Source organism: Acanthaster planci, linkage group LG08, assembly GCF_054643075.1.
Source record: "Acanthaster planci isolate LZ-2023a linkage group LG08, COTS_SCS, whole genome shotgun sequence".
NCBI lineage: Eukaryota > Metazoa > Echinodermata > Asteroidea > Valvatida > Acanthasteridae > Acanthaster > Acanthaster planci.
In genome coordinates, this window is record NC_141784.1 from 4379278 (window position 1) to 4405789 (window position 26512).

Here is a 26512-nt window from a genome sequence, read left to right on the forward strand (position 1 = left end):
TGAACACTGAGGACTATAAATAAAGTTTGTGGAATTTCATTGATGTTGCTTTTCAATAAAACAAAATACTATTTGCGGTAGATCTGTTGGCGAAATCTTTTGGAAATGAAGCCAAACTGTACAGCATAACAAACGTAACCGATTAAGCTGCTTTGTTTATTTAATTTCCTTCACATAGTAATAACATGATGCTAAACGCTTTTCTGGTTCGAAATAGGAATCAAAAGAAAATGTAATACATTTCAAATTTAATGCTGGATTTGAAGTACTACAAAGGAAAGACTAAGTCTGAGGAGAAACACGATGACCTTTACCGCCGCCATAACCACCGCGGCCGTAGTCACCACCGTGACCGTGCACCATACTTAACCACCATCGCCAAAGCCTCGACACCACCGGATCCCCCCCCCCTTCCTTCACCACGGTCAACGCCACCTTCACCTGAATCACCACCGAACACCGCCGCAACCTACTGCGTCATGGGCACCATCAAAATGACATTCAAAACACTGAAAATCTGAAGTCTCACCTGGGCACAATTGTCGCTTGAAAGTGAAGTTAAGACAACAATACACGAGAAAAAAAGTACGACAGAGCTTTACCAACGAGTGTGACCTTGCTAGAAATTCTAAGATTTGTGCTGTCGCTTAAATGGTTTCCTTTGGGGTGCAAAATGCGAAGTATCTGTGTACTGTACTCACGCTTTGACAATTGCATCTGTTTAAAACGCTCGACTGTCTCCTATCAGAAGAGGGCGCTCTTCGCGCACAAGAGCGATGGCTCACTGCCGGTCTTGCTTGTCACAATATCTAAGGTACGCGTTCACGATAGTATTGTAGTCGTGAGTTGGTTGTAAACTTGGAAATGAACTTGAGAGCGGTTTTCTTCAGAACCGTCTGCTGCAACATTCCCCGCAACTCAGCGAGTCGGTCCCAAAACAGCCGTACGATTGCAAAATAAACATAGATGGCGCTATCGCTCCAACACAGATGAGGTCACAAATAGACTGTTTTCCCCCTGTTTAAAGCCATATTTGTTGTTTTAATAAGAACCGGCAGTCATCATAAACACTTCCTAATTTGTTCATGTACATTGACCTGAAGTAATTCAGAACTTTAAATACCAAATGCAATGTCACTTAGTTTGGAACTTGGTGGGACAAATCAGGTGCGTGCACATGCCTGGAAAGGGAGAAAATCAAACCAGCTTGGTCAAATCGTACGTATGGATGCAAACATTGCCTCTTCATTACATACGTAGAAGTATTGCTGACTGAAAATTCAGGAATGTGTTTTGACCGGTTTGATTATAACAAAAGAAACCATGGGGCAAGGAATATGAAAATTTAAAACCTTTCACATTCGAAAATAAGGGATTTAAGCGAATGTCATGCATAAGATTTGATAGACACCTGATTAGTCCAAAAAAGCTACCAAGAATCATAACTTAACCTTGTTTTTCTCTGAAAAACAAAGGTTTGTTTGTGCCTTTTCAGAAACGTCCCAAAATAGAGCGTTTCTATTCAGGTTAACTTATAACTCGTGCTCGAGTGTTTGGCGCACTTGTTCAACTCTCCATGCCTCACATTTCTCCCCGTGTATAGAGTAAATAACAAATCAGTCCCAGTAACGTTTAAGGAGAATTTACATTAGACCGCTACTAAATTTATGCACGCATGTAAATCATGCCGGGCGCGCTAATGGAAGGCCTGTCAGCACCGATTTGGCCGGGACCGATCGCGCGGCACCAGCGCGCGGCCTCGCCTTTGAGTCCGCTACCAGTAAATTTTCCCAGGACCGGCTCCTGACGGGCGAACTGTCAGCCGCGGTCAGGATTTATGTGGAGCGGGGGCGCAGAGTCTGCTTCGACCCGGCCGACTCGCCGCGGCACCCAGGAAGAAAGCTGGAGCCGACGGTGACGGACCGGGCCAGTCGTTTGGTGAGAGGTGAAGAGAAAGAGGCAGACATGCAGACCTCTGTACGCCAGACACAGCAAAGACACTGAGGGGAAGGGGGTGTGAAACAATGGACTTCTCTTCAAACAAACAGCCTGGCCACTTGGCTTCCCGTGGGTCTTGGCTGCGCTTCCCCCTCGGCCCATAAATCCTGCAACTTGCGGCTTCGCTGCTTTTTATCTGAAATTCCTGTACATCAACAAAAAAAGATGCAGCGCCTCTTGGGAGACATGACCATTCTCTTGTGCACTGCCTTGGTAACCTGCGATACCCCTAATAATACTAAAAGTACTCCCTCCATCGGATCCAATGCATCCTTGTGATAAACATCAACTTCTTGGTGGCACAATTCGTTGGATTGGAGAATTACCCTTTTTTGGGCATGTGAAATTTTGCAAATCGAGCAGACTCCAGTACACCAAGCCCCAAATTGCGTTGATCGGTAAACATGACCTATCTGACACCCTAGCAGACACCGTTGACTTGCTTGGCGGCTCCCTTCAAAGGGATCGGACCCCCCCACCCCCACCGCTCCATTGACCGTACAGGTCAACGACACTCTCCAGAAATTGCGCGGATGAGTTAAGCAAATAGAATCAGCTGATAAATTTCCGATTAGGGCGACCTCGATAACTTTAGCAATCCATCAGAAGTGTATTGCTTTGATGTTAGTAGAGGGAAGGATATTTCTCAATTGAGAAATGAACGCAAGCTCGTGGTGACCAACGACATGTATCACCACACAACGGTGTAAAAATGTCAGGAGGAACATTATGTTGTAAATATGTAAGCTTTTACTGTCAACGGAACCATTTTTCCTTCGTTTGAGTGGTATAACACGTGTAGCTGGTTAACTCACGCTTTCCAACCAACAGACGATGCTTGATAGATGTTCGGCTTCAAACAATGGCTCATATTCCAAACCTTTCATTAACAACGTCTCACCTTCGGGGCCAGTTTTGTAATTACTGCTGAGGGCTCTCGGGCAGCTCTCCTCGAAATTTGTGTCTCCGATTTTTTAAACAGTGCCATCTGCTAGCGGCAACATCAGCCCGAAGCCCACAAACATTACATAATTCACCCCTCCCGCCGTTGCCGCCGTCTGGCTTCAATGCAATCATGTCTGCATGCATTATTCATCGCAATAATGCAACATTCACCTTCGCTCCTGAATCAACGTGGCATGCAGTTTTGCATGGGTTTCGATGTGCGCTTTGTTTTTACCAAGCCCTGCGGGCCTCAGTTAGGCTCCCCTGAGTAAACCGCGTACGAATCCGGTCTACAAATTACCTAGTGGAAATGTCGTTGCCCAAGCGTGATGGAGTAAGGAAAGATTAAGGCTCAAAAATCTACGGTGGTCAATATTTCAAAGAACGAACTTAATCTTGAATTTGGGGTGTCGTTCCTATACCATTATAGTAACTGTCCCTTCTCTAACTCAAATCTGTCCTATTCTAGTTTTTCTCAGAGCAAAAGTGCAAATCCCTGAGTTGTTTTTCCATCATCTTGGCTTGTCTGCATGTATAGATCATAACTCCTGAGTATGATATAGAAGTACTACTGTCCAAGCAGGATTGTCACCAGTTCAGGGAACCTCAGCACCCTACTTGATATTTAGCATAATGGACGGTAATGGAGAGGCACCCGACTACAAAAGCTTGTTCCAGGTATTTCACCTCATTCGTTGGTTCCCTTTATTCATCATCATGCAAGGCTCTTAGCACTGTCACAACAAACACGTGTAATTTTCTTCTCGGCCGGATGCAGCGTGAAGCAGCAACTGATTGCCTGAGATGTCGGCGCTACGGCCTCACATGCATCCCAGCCCCCCCTCGCTCTGGAACATCTCAACCACACGACTGACATTATTATGGCGACCCAGGGCTTTCTACATATTGAGACAGGTGCAGGAGGTATGTGACCGATCCGATTTCTTTCCAGCCATCGCCAACAAGTCTATAAATCAGTACCGGGACCGAGGACGGGCGAGGGGGGGACCTCAAAATAAAACTTAAACCAAGCTGCACTCGGTGGCCTCTGTTAACGTAGAAAGCAGCCAGAACACGGGCGCCTCGGAGCTTTACCGCTGGTCGAATAGTTAGGAGTCGGTGACCCGTTAGCGTGACCATGGCAAAATAGACTGGTGCCGTAAACTTTTTCCCCTCCATGACTTCGCATACCGCCAACATTTTCCAAACACATGTACAATGACTCCAAAGATTGTTTCACAATGACATACGACTTTGGGGGGGGGGTCTTCTTATAGTTGTGTTTCTGAACTCTAAAAGCCGGAATCCACGGCCGTCATAGTTTTACATTGAATGACGGTTGCTATGTGTACTGTCTCGTTATATTGTAAAGGTTGCTGGGCTGAGATAAACTAAAGAGGGCGCACTCACCCAAGATCGGTACGACTAATTATTCCTTCTGCACTGATGATCGAGGAGACGGAGCACAGACTGGAAGGAAAGGCTACGCAACTAGGCCTACTCATGTGAAGCAACTGACATTCGAAGTAGTGGAAGCGTAACCGGAACAGAGCTTGTTTTTTTCCTGAGGAATCAGGAAAAGAACAACTTGCGAATGGTCTCGCAACACATTGAACATTTCGAATGTTTTGTACTGGAGAAAGCGCGCCCTCTTTTGACACCACAAGGCAGACAGTACAAGGCTACACTACATGTATTTCAGTCGTCACCCGCACTCGAGATGGGCCAGTCCCTTTCAAAGATATTTGTGAACGAACTTAAGACACTAAAAGGCATTGTGGGTTGCCGTTTTAATACGCTCATATGCATTTGTACATTAAGGGCGTCCGTATTACACATGACATTATTCAAAGGAGTTCTCTCCAATAATCCCAGTGTTTGCGCACTAACAGAGGCACAAAGTTAATGTACGAAAACACTGCCCTCAAGGGGTAACCAGAGACCTCCAGTCACTCAGATTATCACGTCAGGCTTGCGACTTTTTTTTCGCCAAACGACCAGGGTGTAGGAACATATTACTTTATTCAGGGTGGACGATAGTGAATCAACATTATGAACTAAGAAAATGTTTGTGTGGGTTTTTAATTTAATTCTGCTGGGGATGAGGTGTTCCTTTTAAAGTCACCCATAAAATAAAAAGTACAAAGATCGTGTTCACTCAAAGAAACCGAACATCCTGAATAAAACAAAAACAATAGATCCCAGGTATTAATTTCTGTTTCTATTGAATCCTATTCACAAACCGTTTCCACATGTTTATTGACATTAACCCATATACACTTACAAAGACATCCAATATTTTGCTTATAAATATACATGTATTTACAGTCTACATCTGCATTTGAAAGCAAAAAACGTAAGAACAAATCAAACGAAAGTAACTAAATCTAATAAAATAAATTTCATACACAAAAATGTTAACTACAATTAAACGTCTGAGTTTCGTCTTTCCATGAACCACTTTTGCCAACAACTTGAAGTTTGGGGCGATATGGATTTCGAAGTTACAATCACCTTTTTCGCAGATGTGTCGTTTACATCAAAGAGACTTTAGACTTCCATGTTGTCAGTGGTGTGGTGGATTTTCAGGAGTACCCGAGTGAACCCATTTTTCTTTCAAGGGTGCACCGAAAGCTGATGAACTATGGTTTGTATAGACGGATGGGAGTGGGTTAACGGGGGGGGGCGGGGCGCAAGGACCTCAACTTGGAGGTGCACGTGCCCTGATGTAGTAATGCCACTGTTTATACCATTAACTCCACTTTGTTCATCATGTTAGTTACCATTTTTTTCTGACTCTTTCCACACTACATACAAAGAATTCCACCATCTGTAGGCCAGACGATTGCTACATACATGTGTTGTGTTTATACATGTGTTGACCCTGAACACCGCCCCTAAGGACCACACCAGTTCCCTGTTGTTTATTACGATACATAGCTTTGATACATAGCTTTGTTTCAGTGCATTGCCTCAATGAATGAGCCGAGTCAGGTTTCAAATATTACCCAAAACAAGATTCTCAATGAAAGAATGGTCCCAAAATAATTATTGTCACATGTTCATTTTGGACACGGAGGTATCTTTGAAGAAAAAATTGTGTCAAACGAAGCTCAAAATAAAAACACACATATCAGTTGTGACAATTTTTATAGATGTAAAGAAACGATAAAGATTGTACGTAACACACCAATGTGAATGGTTGTGATTTTCGATTTAATGGTCGCAGTCAAGAGTTTTGTCCAGTGTATTTAGGAACTAAACAGTGAGATGGCAGAGGACTGTCCCAGAACTGCGCATAAAGCTTAGTTTTTACACGTACACGTACACATGTATACAGTCAGTTCCAAAGTAGGCTGAATATTCTATTTAGGTGGCATCAGTGGATTTCGTTTTCGTGACCGAGAATGAGAAGGCGTAGGAGGAAATCGAATACTTCAAACTTTAAGACGCTGAATTTCCTCTATTCTACCGAGAAGTCTGGAATAAGGTAGCCCTCGCCCAATCCAGAGGAAATGACATTTACCCCACTTTAATGAATTGCAATCTGGCGTTGTTGGGCACGTCACATTTAATTTCCTTCCACTCGTCTCTCTTCCATCTCAGACAAAAGGTCTCAGTGTTTCCACCAATGGCATGTAACCAAGCACAAAACCTTGATAAATGCCGCTAATGGATGGACGGTAAGCTCCATAAATTACAACGTGAAATTCACAAATATTTTGTGTAGTGTGATTCGGGGAGCTAGCCACATAATTTTATGCATGTATAATGTGAATTACTGGCCATAATCAAAACCCCGCTTCGGTTCGTCGAGAGAGCTGGAGCAGAGGGTTAAGAAAAGATCGCAGGACCACAGGTAAAAAAGCCAATGTTTGCCACAAAGACGGCCCTGACAAAAACCAGACAGCATTCCGAAATATCGTAGCCTAGTCGTAGTATATTGCTTGTCAAGTTCGTTTTCATCAACAGGGCTTAACTAGGGCCACATCAGGTGCTGAAGGGAGAGCGATTCCCTAGCGTGTCGTAGGAAGTGTGTTTTGCGCTATTCTACGTAACAGCTTCGTTTTGTGGTCTTTTCCTTTTCGAAAGCTTCAATTTCCACTTTTTTCTCTTTGAAAGTTGCCTTTCGGATGACATGCGAAACTTGTGTATGGCGCCTACATCTTAAGAGACTTTACCACAAGGTGGCGCCATACTATTCTAAAAACTCAAAGCGGTTTTTAGAGAGAGTTGCAACCTGAGTGTCTCATTTGTTGGAACCGAAATGACAGATAGTGCCTCAGTGTAAATTGGACAACTAGCACACAAAAGCAGCCTGCTTTACGAATGAACAGCCATTTGGGTTCCCAAATCTGAAGCAGGCGCTAAAACCTTCGCAGCCATCTCCTTCATTTGTCTCATCGACTAACAAAGTCTTGATACCCTGGTCTTATGTATCTACAATAGATGTTGATTTGGTGCATTCATTTGTCCCACATGCATAAGAAACATTTTATTAATACACGGAATCAGCTGAGTTGGCCGTGTGGTTATGATAACTCCCACGGCCAGCGGCGGGTGCGCCGGACGCCGCGACTTGATCCCGGGGACCGAGCCACGGGGTAATTTACATAGTTTCCCCAAGTCGTAAATGTGTCAGCCACAGTTTGTACTCGATATTTCACATTCGGATTTAGGCCATTGCGGAATTAGCTTGTGTACTCGGCGCATGATTGCCAGAGGCAGGTGGTGAATTCCCACTGAGATGACGGAGTCCCGAAGCGATGGCTGAAATCAAAGATATGTGGCAAGTATGGCGCCCTCTCCCCACACGGCTGAGGTAGTCAAGTCCCTCCGCTCATACCGACCACCCCAACCCAAGGGATTTAACTCGTTCCTACCGCCCTTTGGTGGAAATATGTCACAGTTACTGACTTGCGGAAAACTGTGCTTAATTTGCTGTCCTAGTCCGTACATTTATGCAGTGCGCAGGCGGAAGTGTTGATACTTGTTAATGATCATACGAATCATCAATGAGCCTAACTTTTCAAGGAGGATGTCTCTGAAGTTGAAACTTTCAGGATTTCATAGACACCTCCAGTACCCTTTGCAGGAAAAATTTCAGCCAAATCCGAGTCGGTCACCTCTGCCTGAAAAAAAATGTTTAAAATTGTCCTTCCTCGATGCTTCATCCAATGAGTGCTCGCGAAAAACTACGTCATCCATCCTGCATTGGTGGCCCTTCGTAAGGGCGCTGGGGACGGGCGAATTCCATAGAGCTACCTGGTACAAACCGTCCAAGTCAAGGCGGGATACCAACCAAAAGGAGATGCATTCTACGTTCCTTGTGACTAATTCACAACTGACAATTTCTGTATGCGCGATAGCTCGTGTTTTGTGGTCGTGTTTAGAATGGGAAGTACACTGGACATGGAGATAAAAGCTACCCACATTATTTTTAGTCCTCCATACCCAAAGCAGCTTCTAGTGCCATTGGGCAGGGCGGTAGGCATGACCACATCGGGCTATAAAGAAACAAGTTACGATGAATTTTTTGCCGAATAAAACAAGATCAACAAAAGCGAATGAGTCAAGTAAATATCCAGGATTCATCGCAGCTCTTCTCGAGCCACCGATCAGAACCTTCAAACCGTTACAAACAACACAAGAAGTCAAAATTCTAGACAACTCAGTCGCGTTTACACAGCGCCCTCGTGAGAATTCAAATTTGACTGCCTGTTTAAACAAAACCAATGAAGAAATATAATAAATGTAACCAGCCTGACGGCAATTGACATCATCATCATCGCTACAGTAACCTGAATTCATTTTCAAGTGGTGTTAAAGTTGACCAACAGTTTTTATGTACATTTCAACTCGTAACATTGAGTGCAATCTACATGTATTAAGAACGTAAACACTACATGTACATGTAGTAGAAGCGACAGGTGTGTTTTTCCTTGTCACACTGAGGAAGGATTTCGGCCCAAACAATGGTATTTGTCACAATGACTTGTGTATAAATAAGCAGCAAAATATGATCTTTTAATTATTTGGTAAAAACACTTTGAAATTATACTTTACTGATGAATGTGGAATTTTCACGCTTTGAAGTTACATCCATCTCCTACTTAACACGACTTTCTTCTTTATTGTAACGGGTGTACTATCCTGAATTTGTTATTAAAACAAGTTTATTTGTGCTGGGAAGCACGATAATTTCTCGGCAGATGAATTCATTTGTATCTCGGAGTCTTTGTCCTAAATGGTATTCTATTTTATACATACTGTAATTTTAAGCATACAAAATATGAGTCACGACATCTATATACTCTTCATTTATAGCAACAGGTTACTTATTCTTACTTGTTTATTTACATAAAATGACAGGACCAATACGGGTGCTTTGGTGTGGATAAATACTGCGAACGCTATTGGGGAGGCATCTGCCGTTGTCTGTTCCATGGCATTTATCCGTCGGCCAGCACTGCTCGGGATGGATGCAACGGGATTCGGATAGTGTCAGCATCCCCTCGGTCTGTCTTGCATACCATGCGGTGCGCCTAGACTCACCCATACGAATATAATGTGCATTCCATCGCGATCGCAGGAGGTGGACAGCGCCTCAACGAAGTGGAATTCGGGGTTCAGTGCCGCCGCCACGGCCCCAACGGCGTCAGGTCGACACATTAAGACGATTATGCGTGCATGTTGTCGACAAACTTATACCCCGGTGAGTATGCTGTGCAAAGCCTTTCAGTCACGCTCCATGGCTCAGCCAAAGCCGGCAAAGTCACACTGACAATAATACCATAATTTGCAAGGGATTGACGGGTCATTCCCCAAAACAGCTAGCACTGTGTCTGTGACTCCGTGACCAAAGACAGCCTCACGTAGGCCAACGTAAAATCTCCCAAAGATAACTCCACGTACGTGACGCCCTCGTAAACCGCTGCTGTTCTCCCCTCGCACGCACACCCCAGGCTGTTCTCCCCCGTCTAGCATCTGACGATGCCATCAGTTTTTGTGTGTGTCCATCCAAAGTTACTCAGGGGGTTGTGTAGGGCGCCACCTATCAGCAGTTCAAGACCTGGGCGCGGTGCATCTTCTTCATTTTCATGCGTCGGTTCTGGAACCAGATCTTGACCTGCCTCTCGGTCAGATTCAGCAGCCTGGCAATGTCCACCCGGCGGTCCCGGGTCAGGTACATGTTGAAGAGGAACTCCTTCTCCAGTTCCAGGGTCTGATACTTGGTGTAGGGGCAGCGCTTCTTGCGGCCCGAAGTCGCCGACAGCCAGTTCGGTGTGCTGTCGGTTTTCGTCGTGTCGTCATCTGTTAAGGCGAGACAGAGGAAATTTAATTACAACTTTGTAAGAGGGAAAAAAGCACATTCTCAATGGACACATCCAATCGGTCCTTTATTGTTGAGCTAACCAAAAAATCCTAGCTTCCAATGATGTCATTTTAGCGTTTATTTTGTTTTTGAAATTGGCAAATTGTTTGGGAATAAGCATACACCACAGTGCACGCCCCGTTCTGTGAAACAATAAGAACAGCTCTCACCGATGTTCATACATTTCAACTATAATAAAATGTCTTTTTAAGAGGAACTTTTTTTTTTTCCACAAAGCTTCTCGACGGTCAGTCAAGAAGGATTTTAATACCCGTTCAGTTTAGTTTCAGACAAAGACCCCTCAGAGAGATACCTGTTTACAAAGTTATGGTCCTTTTCCTCCATTAGAATAGAAAAATAGCATATACTCTTTTGAGTTGTAAAGAGTCACAAAATGTATCTGATGTGAGACATTCTTTGTGCATAAATCACTGTACTGACACGGAGAACAGTGTTGTTACCACAGGGACGACATGTACATGTACAGTTTATTATTTTTTTTCGTCATAGATCGTCGTAAAATTTGAAACAGCATCTAGGTAGATCAGAAAGGATACGGGTCTTTTGTTTCAAACTTCTTAAAAAGTTTTTTAATCAATGTGAAAGACTGCCACTTTTCATTTTGGTTGCTCAGAAAAAATGATACAGGGACAGCCCAGAAATAACTCTCGTCGGCATTATTTTTAGGCATCTGGTCCCTCGTAGGTCCGTGAATCAAGCGGTCAAGTCCCACAAATCACCTGCCAAGTGTCGCCGTTGATCGCGCCGGCCTCCCCGAGACGTAACCCATCCCAGCTTCGAGTGCTCTCTCTCTCTCCCCTCGTTTCCCGATGAGAGGCAAATACAGATCTACAAAATCAACAACAAGCGGGCTCCCCCATCCCCCGTGTGACCTCCGCCAGGTCAAGGCCTTGATGTGTATACCCACTAACGGCTCACCGGACCTCCTCAGCCTGTCTGCTACCAACCTACGGCCAGGCCCCGACCACTCGTGTCCTACAGTCTAACCCTCACAACGACCAAACGACAAGAGCAGATTGAGTTCGGTTGGCGGCATGCCATTGAAATCCTCGAAAATAATCCATAAATTTTCCATGAATCGGACACTGCTCTGAAAAACAGAACCGAAAATAAAATAAAAGTCGAGTGACCGGACTTGTGAGGTCAGCGCGGAGGCCAAAGACCGAAATGCCGCGGCAACCGTCGGTGATTCATGACCACCACAATGTGTTTTGATTTTGTCCAGTTCCTATAGCCTTCTCAAGCTCAAATAAACACACGTTTGCAGAACCCAAAACTCAAATTAACCGAGGCACGGCATGAAGGTAGCCATTGATATTCAAGAAAAAGGATAATCAGTGATCTGTGTATGCACCTATTCACCGAGGCCATGTTCCCAATGAATGTGTGATCATGTGACACAGCGCGCCAGCCAATGGGAGCTGTTGATTTAAAGTGACAGCAGTGCTAGATGATATATCAAGTAAGACAGTTGCTCATTGGTGGATATCTACTGGGGATACGGTAAATGTAGCACAGTCTCACTGCCGAAACCGCACGTCCGAATGTTTATTCCAAAGACCAAACTTTCTCAGTGGTTTCGAACAAGCCAATTTTCATTCAGTTTCATGAATGGGATATACACATGGAAGACGAGAACACTTGTTTGAATAACAAAGGTGTTAACCAAAGCACTTTGATAAAAGCACTACCTTGTCATTTAAAGACAAGATTCAGGAGCTTTGGTATTTCAGTGTTAGCTCTCCAAAGCACGATTTCGTTGTAAGAATAATCTTCAGGGAGGCAGTCCACTGGGTCCCTATTTTTGTCTACCTAGGCGGTATTCATCGTAAAAAAAGAAAGAGGTGTAGGGAACGTTCCAATAAATTCCCTTGTTTTGCAGAAAAGTGAGAACATTTACCACTGAGACACTTTGGAGCTCTAAATACCGCGGGTCGGGGTTTTGTTTCTCCAAGCTGCGCTATATTCACTGGAAAATGTCATTTCCAAAATATACAAAAATTGGTGGTTATAACTGGCAGGTACCTTTCGAAAATATTAGAAGTATAAAAATAACGGGCATGAAATGACAGAGAAACGTATGGTTTTGGAATGACTTCTCTATTAAGGACATTTATCCTGAAAATGAACGAAAATAATTTTAAGAAACTGTGAGAAGCGATACCGTATACATGGCGTACTCTAAGATAACTTGACCAGTCGCAGTCACAGTTGCTAGCCTCAATTTAGAATAAAGGACGATTTTAATGGGAAGGAAAACGATTACCGGTAAACCTTAGTTCATGTTTGGAAGACAGTACTTCACTCCGAAGCTTTTACGAGTAATAAGACATTTGCAATGGTCGGAATACGAAATTGATGACTACCCGTCCCTCTACCCGCGCTCCCCTCCTATCTGACTCAGTCCTTCCCTGTTTATGATGAATTGCCGATTTCCAATAAGAGCCGGCCAAGTCTAAATAAACGACTCTTAAAACAACCTCCCAAATTGTAATCGCACCCCTTCGAAGAAACATCTCTCTAAATACAGAGATGCCAGTGATGCTTCATGGTCAAAGTCTGGGTCCAAGTGGCCAGGTTCAGACAAAGATGTATAACAAGCAGGTTTTAATAACGACCGCACAATTTATGGTCGCCTTTACTTTGCGGTAATTAAAAAGAATGTTGTCAGAAATCCGGACCTTAAAGCTCACTTACAATCTATTAATCTTTCTGATTGATCACTTTAAAGTAAAGCTGAAGTTGGAACAAAAGGTATTTGTCTCTAGTCTTACTGTACGGTAGATACAAAGTCAACCAACGGTACAAATCAAGACAAGAAAAAGCAATGAACATCTTCTGCCTGGATGGACTAGAGCCACTTCCCACCTAGTGTATATTAAAAATTGTTTTATTTACAGACAGCGCAAAGTTGCTCCCAACATCTCTCCGTGCCAAGAATACCTGAGTCCCTTTCGTTACCACCACTACCCGACCGCATGACGGCTCTTTGGATCCCAGCATAAATCTACCAAGTGTTGAGTCCATGTTTAAAATATACCTACAGCGCTCGCAAAGCGCGTGGTCTACATCTTTCATGAAATCGGATAGGTCTCCATTATTTCTTTATTTCGGCCTCTCTCATTTTTTCTCCACATTCAAGTTGAAGAACCTTTGACACCCTCCCTACGATAGATCTTTCAGTGAGAGCCCAGACAACCACGGGGACGGTCGTATTTCTTCCAAATTTGTAAATAATATTGATATTTTTCGTGGCTTTAATGAGTTTTTCGTTTTGATCTCCGTGTCAGGCGTCGGTCCAGGAATGAATCATGTTCCAGATATGCTATCCAGACCGTCGGGCAAGCTTCAAAGTCGATTACGGACATTTTTTTTTGGTTTTTTTTGAAACTTGAAAAATCTGACCTGCGCAATATCTGGAGCTTGTATATCTGACCTTTCACTTCTTAAGCAAACATCATACTTGAACTAATGCCAAACCAACTCAAAAATGAGATACTTTGCATGGTATTATTCTATTTCCTTTCCACAGCAGTGGAATAATTTATAGCAACGAAAATAGACCCCGGTGACATTTTATGACGTCCCTCTTGACGACGAATTTTGCCTAGCCTGCAACCTCTGAAAGTGAATGACAACGGCAGACACATTCCTGCACAAATCTATCCTATTAATTGAATTGATTATTATTAACTATTGACTATTAATAATTGAAGCAATCTGATTGTTAAATTAGCATATGCCGCGTTTTGAGAATTTCTGGAATTAATAGAGCGAAACTAAAACAACAAACCAAACACAAAATCCTGTGCTATCTGCTCCTTTAAAATATAAATGACGATGAACAATAGCCCAGTAAAAGGGTTTCACTTTGCAATTACAAAGTGGCCAAAACAGGGGGTTTACTATGTGCATTCTGTATTAAAAAGAACCTGTCTCCCCGGCGGGGAATCGAACCCGGTCTCCTGTGTGACAGCCAGCGAAACTAACCACTATAGTACCGAGGACTGACGCTTCGACCTTTCTTTTTTATCCTCTAATACTTGGCAAACTGACATTGCTGCTCTTATAGTTTACAAACTGATTTAAACAGCCTATTCAGCGCGTGTAACGCATTTCAGGTATTCTGATGACCAAACCTTAACACATTATGAAAGAGCACAACGAGGGTGTTTCATCTAGCACTTAGGATGCATAACAAGATGGATAACTAGATGAACTTAGAAGTTTCGCAGACATTGAAATATGCTGTGGGAATCGGAAGACATCGAGGAACTTACGGTTAACAATATAAAGTTCTGACACCAAGCTGGACTACGAAACAAGGGCAACCCAAAAAATATGAATACAAGTTACAACCAAAAGTTTAACTCTGTCAAAAGAGTGGACCCAGCTCAAAATTATTATTTTTTATTTGAAAATCCATAGGTCAAAGTTTATATAAATCAACCAGAGCCAAGAGATGTAATTCACTACTGTCGTCGTCGTCGTTAAATTTGCTGCGTATGATGATCACGTGAAACCTTAATGTTTTGTTCCAATGGTAGAAACTACTGTCTCATCCATAAGTAATCAAATTCCAGTAGCGTCAGCGACAAAGCTGTTATCACTAAAGTAACTGCTCAGTGTCAACCATTCGCTATTCAGGGAGCACCATAAATGTAAAACAGGCCCAACGTGTCTCTCTGATTCTCCAAGCGGAAGGGTTTCGCGCTCAAGGATTCGGTTTAGTCTTCCCCCCTCACAACTCAATTTCCCCAGGCCGGAAGATGACGGCCTGGGTACTCTGACACGCGGCGAGCGGTGTCAGGCGTGTTTTGACGGGGCAGTGGGCCCAGCCCACAGGCGCGCGTATGGTGTTTGTACGCAGTGAGCAGCACTTAATTGTCTTGTACGTTTCTTTCCGAGTCAATTACTGGGCTGCGGATTCACGGCGAGATTTATTGGACAAACAGGGATGATTCTCACAAATCAGTTTACCTTGACACCTGCAGAGGGTCTTTGTAGAACCGGTAGATAGAGAAGGGTAAATTTGAATGTCCTGAACTTAGCAGTTCGACAATTGTATGCTAATCAAATTTGGTAAATTATTATCAAGTTTGTTTTTCGCGCGAGGATCATCACAACAACGCCCAGGAAAACAGAGAAACAACCATTCCCCCTCATTTCCATTAAAGGGAACATGTGGCGTTGCCTCCCCGTGACAATTGTACTGCACTATATATGAAATGTGCTCCTTTATTTACAAAGAGTTGTAAATGTCACTCTCTTCTCAACGGAAACTGGTAACAAAATGATTACTGGGTTAAAATAAAAATCAGCCAATTTACAACTGGAGTAATTTCTTCTACGGACTGTTTGATTCCGGTCTTTCATAAAAATAGGATTAAGACAGTAGACAACAACAGTAGAAGCTTCATCAGCGGTAACAAACGGGTAAAACAAAGGTACAATCTTCTTTGGACATTGTGAGCGCTGTCTACAATCTCCTCCGCACTCCGAGAGTGCCTCCTGAAGTCAACGAGGCGAGCACGCCGTGCCTTTGAACGGGTATAGGTCGCATGATTGATGGTCCCGCCGATTGACGGAAGAATGTTAGCATGGCCCCGTGTTATAACAGCAACACTGCCGCGCCATTAGACGGATCACTCGGGTTCAAGTTGGCTGCAAGTACGGTAATCGTGGGACTGCTTCGGACACGAGCAGGAACATCGCGATAGGAGAGGAACCATTTCGGTAAACCTGGTTATTTATTAGAAGTGAACGGCGAAGAGAATAAATTGTCTGCAGTGGATTTCAGTGTAAGCTTCGAATGACAGTTCTGTGACCCTTTAGCTGCCACGTCTCTTGTATTGGTTATCAGCAAGAATCTGTCTTCCAACATCATTTGCTTACTAGAGGCTGAGGCTGTCATGGTTTGAAGAATGTTAAGTTTTTAGGTTTATTAGAAGAATGGAAAGAGAGGATTTCATTTTTTTCAGACCACACATAGGACGAAATTCTACCTATACATGCCTTTGATGGTCAAGTGGAAACTCGTCCACTTGATCCAGTCGATATGAAGGTCCGACATTGTTATAAACGTTCCCTTCATTCAAACAAAGAACCTCGAACAAAACAGTGCGATGTAGATTTGACATCAATTTACGTGTATTTTCGACATGCTTCAACCTGTTTTTGATATGTTTAATCATCTTTGCTGTTGCATTTGTTTATTGAGTTTCTAAAATTCACTTTACTAGTCTTTCCATCGCTGTGTACAAACGGCGATTAATTCTGCAATGTATAATTGAGGGCGCCGTGCAACGTTTTGTAATTCAGTGAACATTATTTCAACAGCTTTGAGTGACTGCTTATGTTTGGAAAGCGCTCTTTGGAGCGAGAATCCATGAGTGAGTATAGCTCACAAAACGTGAAACTTGACAGAACGTGACGGGAACAGTTTGCAAAAGGAAGAAGCGAGCGGCACTCCCTCGAGCGAATAAGACGGCCGCTGGCACGTTTGGGGTCCAGGGGTCACCTCTATCTCCTGCAAGTTACCTTGCCTTGGTACAAGGGTTCCAGACGGGAAACTACCATTTTGACACGTCCCCATCACGTACAGCAACAGCTGGTACCATTCTACCTCCCGTTCTGTGTTTATATTTTGGCATCGACAAAACCACAGGAGGAATAATGTACACGTGGGTCTTGGGTAATTCTGGAGATTTATAGTGGATGAACATTAAACATGACGCAAATTCTTTTAAGAAGAACGAGAGAAACTATCGTAAATTCAGGTTTACCATGTAGCGTTAGGTTGTACCACTCCTTGCAATTTTACTAGAAAAATCGTTTTAAAGAACATTCCAGGTACCAAAAATGGCCCAAAAAGGTGTCATCATGGGGACAGAACAAAGAATGGCCATAAAGCATTATAGGGATTGAAAGCAGTTCACACTGTCAAATTAAGCAAAGTGTACTTTCACATGAATGAATCACAGTATTTTCTCGAGGTCAAATACAACAGCACACAAAGCTGCGTACTTCAATTAGAGCGATATACCATTAACTTTACGCCAACAGGTGTTCGTAGAGAATCCAATTAATTTAAGTGCGGCCAAAACAAATTGTGTATCCCAATGAGAAACTGTGGCCATTTTGTCGTGAACTCTGGAGGGTTATGAGTCCCGGTGAATCATCCAGACATTTTTCTTTCCCGCAGTGAATAAAACTAAAAGGGAAATGATTTGTTGGTTTTCGGATGCACCTTTTAGCAGTTCTATAAAGAGCAAAGTGGTCATGAAGAAAACCAGAGGTGTCATGAAGTCGATCAGAGGACGTTGACCCAAACATCGGGCAAATAAACCTCCAGTAAGCACCTCAAGTTTACAGCCACTGTGCTTTTATTTCATCTTTTAAAATCTTATTATTGTAGTATTTTATTTTTAAAGTTCATTCATTTTAATGTACCTTTTAAAGTTGATTTTCTTTAAGTGGATTGACAGGGCCTTATTTGGGTGAATAAGCTACCCTGGGTTAATATGAGTAATAATAATGCATTATATCGCTGCGTCCGCCGGTTCTTCTCAAAACTTTGCGAAAGAGATTTCAAACGGTGCTACCGCAAACTTTCGTCTTTTCCGTTTTTGTGTTCTCCATCATGCCAAACTTTGAATTTACTTTCAGTTGAAGGACAATCAGTCCAAATTTTGCGCTGTCTTTCTCTCTCTGGCCAGATTTATGCTTACCCCCTCTTATTTCTCATGGCACCGCCCCCGTGATCTTCTCGAATTACCAACAGTGAGCCATGCTAGTGACTCATCCAATAGAGCTATATAGCCTTTAGTTCCCAACTCCACGCAGGCTCATCTAAAGTACCCAGTCATTACCGGTATATCTCTTGGAGTGAATATTTAAGGTCTTGGACGATCGCAAGATTGGCAGCAAGCGTTGATTGCTTCGATCTCTGTCTCAACTCTTCGTATTTTCACCATTGAGGTATGACAGGTCAAAAGCTTTTGGCCCACTCCCTTATATGACTCCATTCTCCCGGTGTTAATTCAGAGACATGAGTAACGTGTGTGAGCTCTTCCCTGTAGGAACTCATAAGCAGGCTTGTAATTTTTGAAGCTTTTCCTCTATGTTGGTCCATAAGTTCTCATTTGTGGAGTCAGGTGATAATTGTCCGAAGTTATTATTTAATTTATTCTGTTTGGAAGACTTAACAATAGTTGTAAAGAATTCGTTGAAGTTTGCCTGCAGTCCCTAAATATAAGGAAATACCAAAAAAAAGCTCACAAAATCTCACATAGCAGTACATGAGATTGTTTTAAATTTAGAGATAACTCCTAGTTGATTTTTTATTTACAAGTTTGGTTTTGTTTGTCTATTTTCTTTGTTCTGTTTGTTTGTTTGTTTATTTGTTTTTGTTTTTCCCCACAACATTTTGGCATTTGGGTTACGTTATTACGACAGCCCAAACAGAAATTTACAGCTTATCAAAAGAAAATTGATTAAATTATATGAATCTGATGTTTATAATAAGCAAGCATACTACCCATGAATAATAAAGATGTAATGGCACCGTTTCTGAGATTGAGTCTGCCATCACAATTTTGAAAACAGACACCCATTCCCACTGTGCACGGGTCTTGTTTCTCATATCGTCAGTGCGCAGACCAGGCGCTTTTTACTTGTAATTATCCGTTTGCTCTCGGAGTAAATGTTCTCTTCTCGAGTGGAATAAATCAAAATTAACATCAGTATCGGTTGGGACCCGCGTGGGGGTCTTAATAATGCCTCAAATTATTGCCCAAACAAAGAAACGCAAGTGACAGAGGCGGGGAAAAAAGTCTTACACGGAGCAAATTTTGTGCCAAGGATTCTGTGTTTAGAAAACCGCGAAATCCTTATAAACACCACAAACTAGCTCTCGCACCGATAAATTTCAAATCTGTTTGGAAAGGCGAAGGCAGCAAGGAGATATATTGCCAGCATCAGTGTGACCCAGGCAAGCATCCAGCAGGAAAATAACGCGGGAGGCACTTTGAAGTCTGCCGACCCAAGTGGTCCGGCCGGGCCTCGCGATAAGATGAGCGGCCAACACCTGTGGTGTCGGGGCTCTTGTCTATTTTTGGCTAGGGTAATCGACGTTCGGAATATGGTGTACCAAATCACGACAGTCGGTTTTTGATAACACCTTGGTACCGTCAATAACACTGGGTTTAGGCTATACGCACAGGATCTGAAAGTAAGGTTCTGTTACGCAACAAGAGCTACGTCCAAACTTGGCTGTACAGCCTGATCGTTCAACGATACAATCCTTTTTTGATACTAGTTGCGGGTACCAACCGATTCTGACCGTCAGTACAAAAAGAATAATCCAATTAGTATTAAAAAAAACCACCCCGTGCAGCTTTCACGAGACTAAATATTACACAATAGTGCTAAATACCGGGTTCCAAATGAAAAGGTGACGGGACAAATTTGTACATGGTGAGGTAAAATCTGATACCAAACAGGGGTGTTTTGTTTGCAAACCATGGTCACCCATACGAAAAGCAGGCCATAAATGAATTAGCCTATACCGCTGAAAATAACCCATGGAAGCCGTCAGCTAATAGTTTTGCGCAGTTAGACGCACACAAGAGTTTCCATTGACGAATGTGTATAGCCAAATAATTCTGGAAATGCGTCGTTTCTATGTGGCTCAGAGAACTAGCCCGTTTATCGCGTATTGTTCTTAATTATTTCAACTGCACTGGACGCCATTTTGTGTCATTCTGAACTTTTGAAATTGGTTTTTCACTTGGTAAGAGGGAAATTATGCCGTCTTTAAAGATCATGCACTATTGAATAAGATTTCTCAAAGATGTCGAACCTTTCTAATCCAGCCTCGCTGTCAACCCATGTACACGAATGTACAACGGCGGTTGGGTCTAAGTTTGCGTCGGCATTTGTAATCGAAAGCGGGTAATACCTCAAGAAGATTGAAAAACTAGAAATCTGTTGGATCAAAGATGACGCAAGCGGGCAAAATAGATTACTCCTCCTTGCGAGCAAGTAGATAAAAATGTGGATAATGAGATCATGGAACCTTTATCGTCCCAATGAATGTTTCTCAAAGTGAGGCTGCACCTGAGTTCAATAATTAAAAGTGGATAGGCCTATGGGAGGCACGATCCAACATGGCTTGGAAGAAAGCACACACTGTTCGTCATAATGTATTTTATTTCCTCGATCAAGTTTTGCGTGGATGGGTGCACATACACAGGCTTCAATTTCATCAATTCTGAAATTACTGAAAAGCGGATCGAGTTTTATGTGATGCCTTATTGGGAGTCATTTGTGAAGAACATAGCTTCCTGAGACGGGGGAATTGAATAGACTACAGGAAATTATAATGCATTCAATTCATTCCCGATGTGTATATTTCTGTTGGACAAAGATTCAATGTAATCATGACAGATGTTGCGACAATAACAACCGACAATGTTAAAGATAAATATGTGTGTTTATCCAATATACTTTAGCGAAAGTTTTTCAGTCCTCGTTTTTCTGTTCCACCTTAATCCAAGTCGAGGTAGAACTTGGTAAACCCAGACAAAATAGGTGAAACGACTCATCTAAGGTTGGCATGAATTACTCGGTACCTTGAAATATGCCACGTATGGTATTAAATTAATGATAATATTGCATGGCTTCGATTGAAGTTGAGGTTCCAGACTAGACCTCAGCAGTTTGATATCCTTAAACAACAAAGACTTCATAATCGCGGTCTTCGTGTGATAACTTCCATCCCTAATTTCATTTTGAAAAATTAAAGACAAAATTAATTCCAAGTGCACATTTGGATTATACTGCAATGGCAAAAACGACGCTTTAAAAAGAAGGACTCATGGTTTATTCTCTGAGTACTTTTATCAACGATATGATCTCATTTTCTTCTATTCTGGACATAACTCCAGTCAAAGTGCCCTCTCCTGAACCGTCGCCTCTATCATAAAATTCATTGACTGCGTTCTTTGGTACTCACCTTGTTGTGAAAGATTATTGGAGCTTCACAATGATCGTAGTCATTTCGGATGGGACAGCTGATGCAGTGAAGTTGTACCATAGAGTTCTAAGGTAGTATTAAGGGCGGATCATGAACGGTTTGGAGGGGACTTTTTTTGGGGGGCACAACATTGAAATTTTGTATTCATTGAAAAGTTGCGTATTGGCTACATTTGGGTGCTCATTACACGTTTTTTTAAAGAGGGAAATAAGGAAACCGCAAAACGCATTTCTCTCATTGTTTAGGGGAGTTCCTTGTAAGCGGGCCTGGCCCACATTCCTCCCCTATCTACTCTTGAGAAGTATTATCACACATTCTTTGTTTTAAAAAGAAAGAAAATCTCATGATTTCTGTATAAATTTTTCAGGATTTTTAAGCTGGCATGTTGGAGCTCAGCATCTCTGAAAATCCCATTAAACTAGGATAGGACCCCAAAGAGTGTAACGATTGGGGTTCCGAAGTCACGACGTGTTGCCCGCTCTTTGGAATCCCTTGTTTCTGAACAATGTATGACTTTGTGTAGTAACTCTGACAAAAATTTAACCCTTGGGTGTTGCCAACTGACTTACGTATCAATCCCCGTCCAGTTTCCACACCTCTTTTTTCCTCCGAACCAGACACCGCGCCCAGCCTGGTCGCGTGCCGGACGTAACCAAAACTGAACCGCGCATGTTGTCACAGCGTTCCCCCGACGTACGTCCCCTGGAGCACGGTTACCCGCTGTTATCGCCGGCGTTGCCTATCGTATCGTTCACCGACGTACGCTCGGAAGATCGACAGAGTTGATATCGAATCGGTCTAAACTGAGGCTATAAACTAATACTTGCCTTTGTGGGTTTTGATAACGCGTCTATCGGGAAAAATTGAAGTTATCACGACTATTTACTTGATGATAAAACGGTGTATCCTATGTATTTCAAAACAAATCATATGGTGCAGACACATTCGGCATCCATGTTAAATATTGAAATAATGTTTCGTTGACGGCAATGTTTAATGCGGTCTACTAGCACATGTGCTTTATTTACAGTTTCCTGCTCGCTCTCAACGGATTGTAAGTGTAATTTTCTACCATCCCGACAGCCGTTTGCCATCTAAAACAAATTGCAATGCTGTTATTACAGGTTTGGTCTAACACCATGTATTCTTTGTACGCATATGCATGGAGGCTGTCCGTCGTCATTTTCTAATTTACAGCTTGATCAACCTTCCAGTGAGTTCAATATGTGTTTGCTTCCTTATTTTGTGGGTCTTCTCCAACAGAATGGACCGCAGTCAATGTTATACACGCATAGGCCCTAGCCATGCATACTTCTGCACTGTTACTTTGACGGACATTTTGTTCTTTGCGCGATCAAGCAGTCGGTATTGAAGCAGGTGTGGCTTCGACGCGCTGTTTACCGTCCATGCCGAGCTTGAGACATTCTTGTCCGTGCCGTCAAATGTCCTGACAACGATTTCACTGACAACGCATCGTCCTAAGTTGCAAAAAAAGAAGAGAGGCCAAATTGGGAAATGGCACATTCCTGTGTCAACAACGGCAACATGCCCTGCCCATGAAGTGCGTGCAATCTCGACATCGAAACCCTGAACTTTTGGGTGGGAGACGGGGTGAGAGCCCTAGAGACCTCTTCTAATACGGAGGCATATAACCATAACGCACCCGTGACAGGCTTTAACAATTGCGCCCTTCATTTGATTTCTTCCCCCAACCAACAAATGTACGCAAGTGCCCTCTCGTCAGCTCAGCCTCGGCTCCCTCCAAATATACAAAAACAATGCCGGCAATTCCGAGACCAACGTCAGGAACTTGGGAAAAATATTGTCGCGATGGTCTGATAAATTTCTATTTTCTGATGGGCGCTGGAACGGGGTCAGTGGAAAAGGGCTGTTTTGCGAAAACCGCGCTGGGACGGGGTAGGGAATTGCATTTTTTGTTTTGAATCGGTGTAATTATCTTACCAGATGACTGATAATGAATTTATGTCAGTCAGCTGACAGCGGAGAGTTCTTGAAAGTTCATTCGCCGGCTGTTGTCTTCACGGTATCCTTCGAGGGTAGTGTAATAAAGCATTTTGGCACGCAATGCATATGTGTGCATGAACTTAGAAAATGACACAGAAAGTACCGGTACATGTGCATCATATAATAAATGCATATCACAGTTCAAAACACAAAAAGACTGCGATTACATACCCGTAGACTTTCTCGGTCATTTCATTTTGGAAAGATACTAAGCACAAGAACTTTACGTAAACAATTAACGGAAAGAGAAAAAAAAAGTTTTCCTGAAGCACACCTTAATTTTCTATTTAAACTACTTTATTAAACGAGACTGCAAGGGATTGGAGGTTTAAGAAAAACGCATTGATGGCATGGATGGTATCTTTTCTTTTTGTTTTCAGCCCCCCCCCCCCAAAAAAAAAGATTCCATTTGAGAAAGAGCTCCACATCTTGTTATTTTCATCTCCACTCGGACACAGATATACCAACATCGGATTCCCGCGACAACTTCTTGAACTAAAAAGTAATCCCGTTTGAAACTATATTGAAATATCTGGGGTTCTTTGGAGCGCAGGCTCGCGTGAAACGCTGTTCACAAAATGATTACACCATAAACATAGCTGCCAAGTTTCAGGCATTCAAGATAGATTTCTCAATTCCATCTCCACGCATTTAATCACAGTGCGCAACAAAGTAATTTTACATTCTTCCATTTAGTTTGTTTGTTCATTCTTTGCAGTTTTTCAGGTCAAAAAATAAATTATACATTTCCCAATCATCTTTCCAATACGCTGTCTAAATAATCATTTAACGGGCCTCATTTTGCGAATAAACAGTGATTTTAGGGGGTCTCTTATTCTAAAATATTAACAAAAACCTGCTTTTTAGGAACCCGCTCCATCTTTCACCATCAGCGCGTAGCAATCATCTCAATCGGCGGATTGCCGTCACGCAAAGGACCGTATAGATGTCTGGACCGCTCCCGCTAAATATATTCTCGAAGGGGAGATATATCACACTGTCGAGGTAACTTAAGTATGATTGCAGATTACCTCTAATAAAGCTCAAAGAACGGGCCCAATTCCGCTGGGAAAACCCACCGCCAACCCACGGGGAATTGGAAAGTCTGTTTCTGGCCGGCAAACCCCGTCTCGCCAAAACGGGATGACAACTTCCAGTTTTTTCTCTTAATCAATGATTCAAAAGCCAACCACTCGAAGTAGATCAAAAACAGGTACTGAAGTTCATGTGGGGCTCTCCAAATAAGCTAATAACTGAACAGGAAAAGTGGTGGTTTTCAAATCAGTAATTCGCATGCAAACCTTGGAATTCCAACGTACTTTTGACGTGATATCGCTGATTAAAAATAGCTGCTGTGATAAATTCTTACGTGGGTGTAAAATGTAGTTCACGTCACGGCAAAAAATGAGAACTGAACCCGAGTCCAAACGGGTCCAAAATCATGCATTACTTATACACGTAAACAATCCTGTCACTAATGCTGCGAACAGTAATTCAAAATTATTATGCAAAACTAACTCATCACCCAACGGTACACTAATAAAACGCCCCCAAAGCCTCTGGCGGCAATGGAAATTAGTTCTCCCGGGGAAAATCCTAAAACACTATTTATTGATTAGTCCAGGTTTGGAGAAATTCAAACGCCTGACAAGCTTGGTAATGAAAGAATGGCGTATTAAAAAAAAGGTAGATTTGCCATAACTTCATTTTTCAAAATTGTAGCTGTCTATCAGCATTGCAACGAACCATTCATGAATAAGACTGTCAATAATATTATAAAGCCTAGCCAAACTATACAAGGGATGCCGCTGATTCTTCACGTCTGAGAATACCCATGAGCTGAGAAAATGACCTATTAATGAGTCCTTACAGGAGCAACGTTGAGAAAAGGAATGAGCAAATAACATTCTACCCCCCTTTGGAGGGGACTGCTTCATCCTAATTTCGTATCATTCAAACGTCCAGGATACAACATTCATATAATGTATCCAAGTATTTGCCAGAGGCCTCATTCCTACCCCAGAAATCTTTCTTAAAAAGGTCAGATCAAGTTAGTTACATAGCAAAATAACATTAGGCCTGAGGCTGAGTGGAGTTGGGCAAGTTTTAAGGGTGGATACTCGCACCCACCCAACCTACCATTCCCCCACTCAACCTACCACCCACCAAAGCCTACCCCCATCCACCTACCCTACCCGCCAACCAACCACCCACCTTACCCAAGCCTATCTTACTTACAACAAAAAGGACTTAAAGTAATTTTGAAAAATATAAAAAATAAATTTCTTAAACAAATTACCGATTCAGTTTAATTTATAAAGTCTGTACAGTTTTTCTCGCATTAGCTGCCCGTCCCTTTGTTCACTATTTGATGCCAAGGCTTGTGTTTCATTTCGTATTTATATCGCTAACCTATGCACATTCCCACTGGAACCCAATTATTCATCCCGTCTCACCTGTGAAGAAAGCCCCCGTACCCCACATTTTAATTGTCAACGCAGTTTCCTGTCGGACTGACTAAATATCATCCGTGCTACCTACAGGCAAGGCGACCCGATCGCCCAGGACCTAAAATAACTTGGATTCAAACGAAAACAGTATGGTGCCGCCCTCCGTTTACGCCCCAAGGAAGACAACAGACAAATTGATATGTCCGGTAGTCGGAAACTAGACCTGTAAAAGGTTGGCAACTTTTACCTTGAAAAAGTGTGTTTCCTTATTGTAGCATCGTAGTCGATTGTCAAGAGAATGACGTATGCAAAACTGGCATAATTATTTCCATGATGCAAAGATGTCTCATCCGAACATTCGTTTATGGCCTAGACGCATCTTACATTTGCCATAAACACGCTGATATAATGCTGTATATTGGGTTTTGAGGACAAAAGAAAGAATGCTTGCAATATTTTCATGTGCTTCCATCCGTCATTCGATAATGTAGATCTGTCATGTTTGAACTTTTAATGTTCCATGCATCTAGAATTACAACAGTAGAAAATTGTATAGACTCGGAATTCTACATCATTTATTACTGTGGAATCAGCGCTTAGAACAATTCAAGGCTGAATATTCTTTGTAGGTTGTATTAATGTGCCTAACTTTCAGACTCT

At 42.5% G+C, this 26512-nt stretch overlaps 1 protein-coding gene across 3 annotated transcripts in view; it reads right to left on the reverse strand.

The window, feature by feature from the left end:
• Positions 1 to 5151: 5151 nt before the first annotated feature.
• The window catches only part of LOC110974479 (uncharacterized), a 36455-nt gene continuing 15094 nt past the window's right edge, over positions 5152 to 26512 (reverse strand). For all 3 annotated transcript variants that reach the window (XM_087140024.1, XM_087140023.1, XM_022226150.2), the window contains one exon: positions 5152 to 10257. In XM_087140024.1, the coding sequence (XP_086996150.1) occupies positions 10001 to 10257 (257 nt within the window). In that variant the 3' untranslated portion in view covers positions 5152 to 10000. The remainder of the gene's footprint in view (positions 10258 to 26512) is intronic.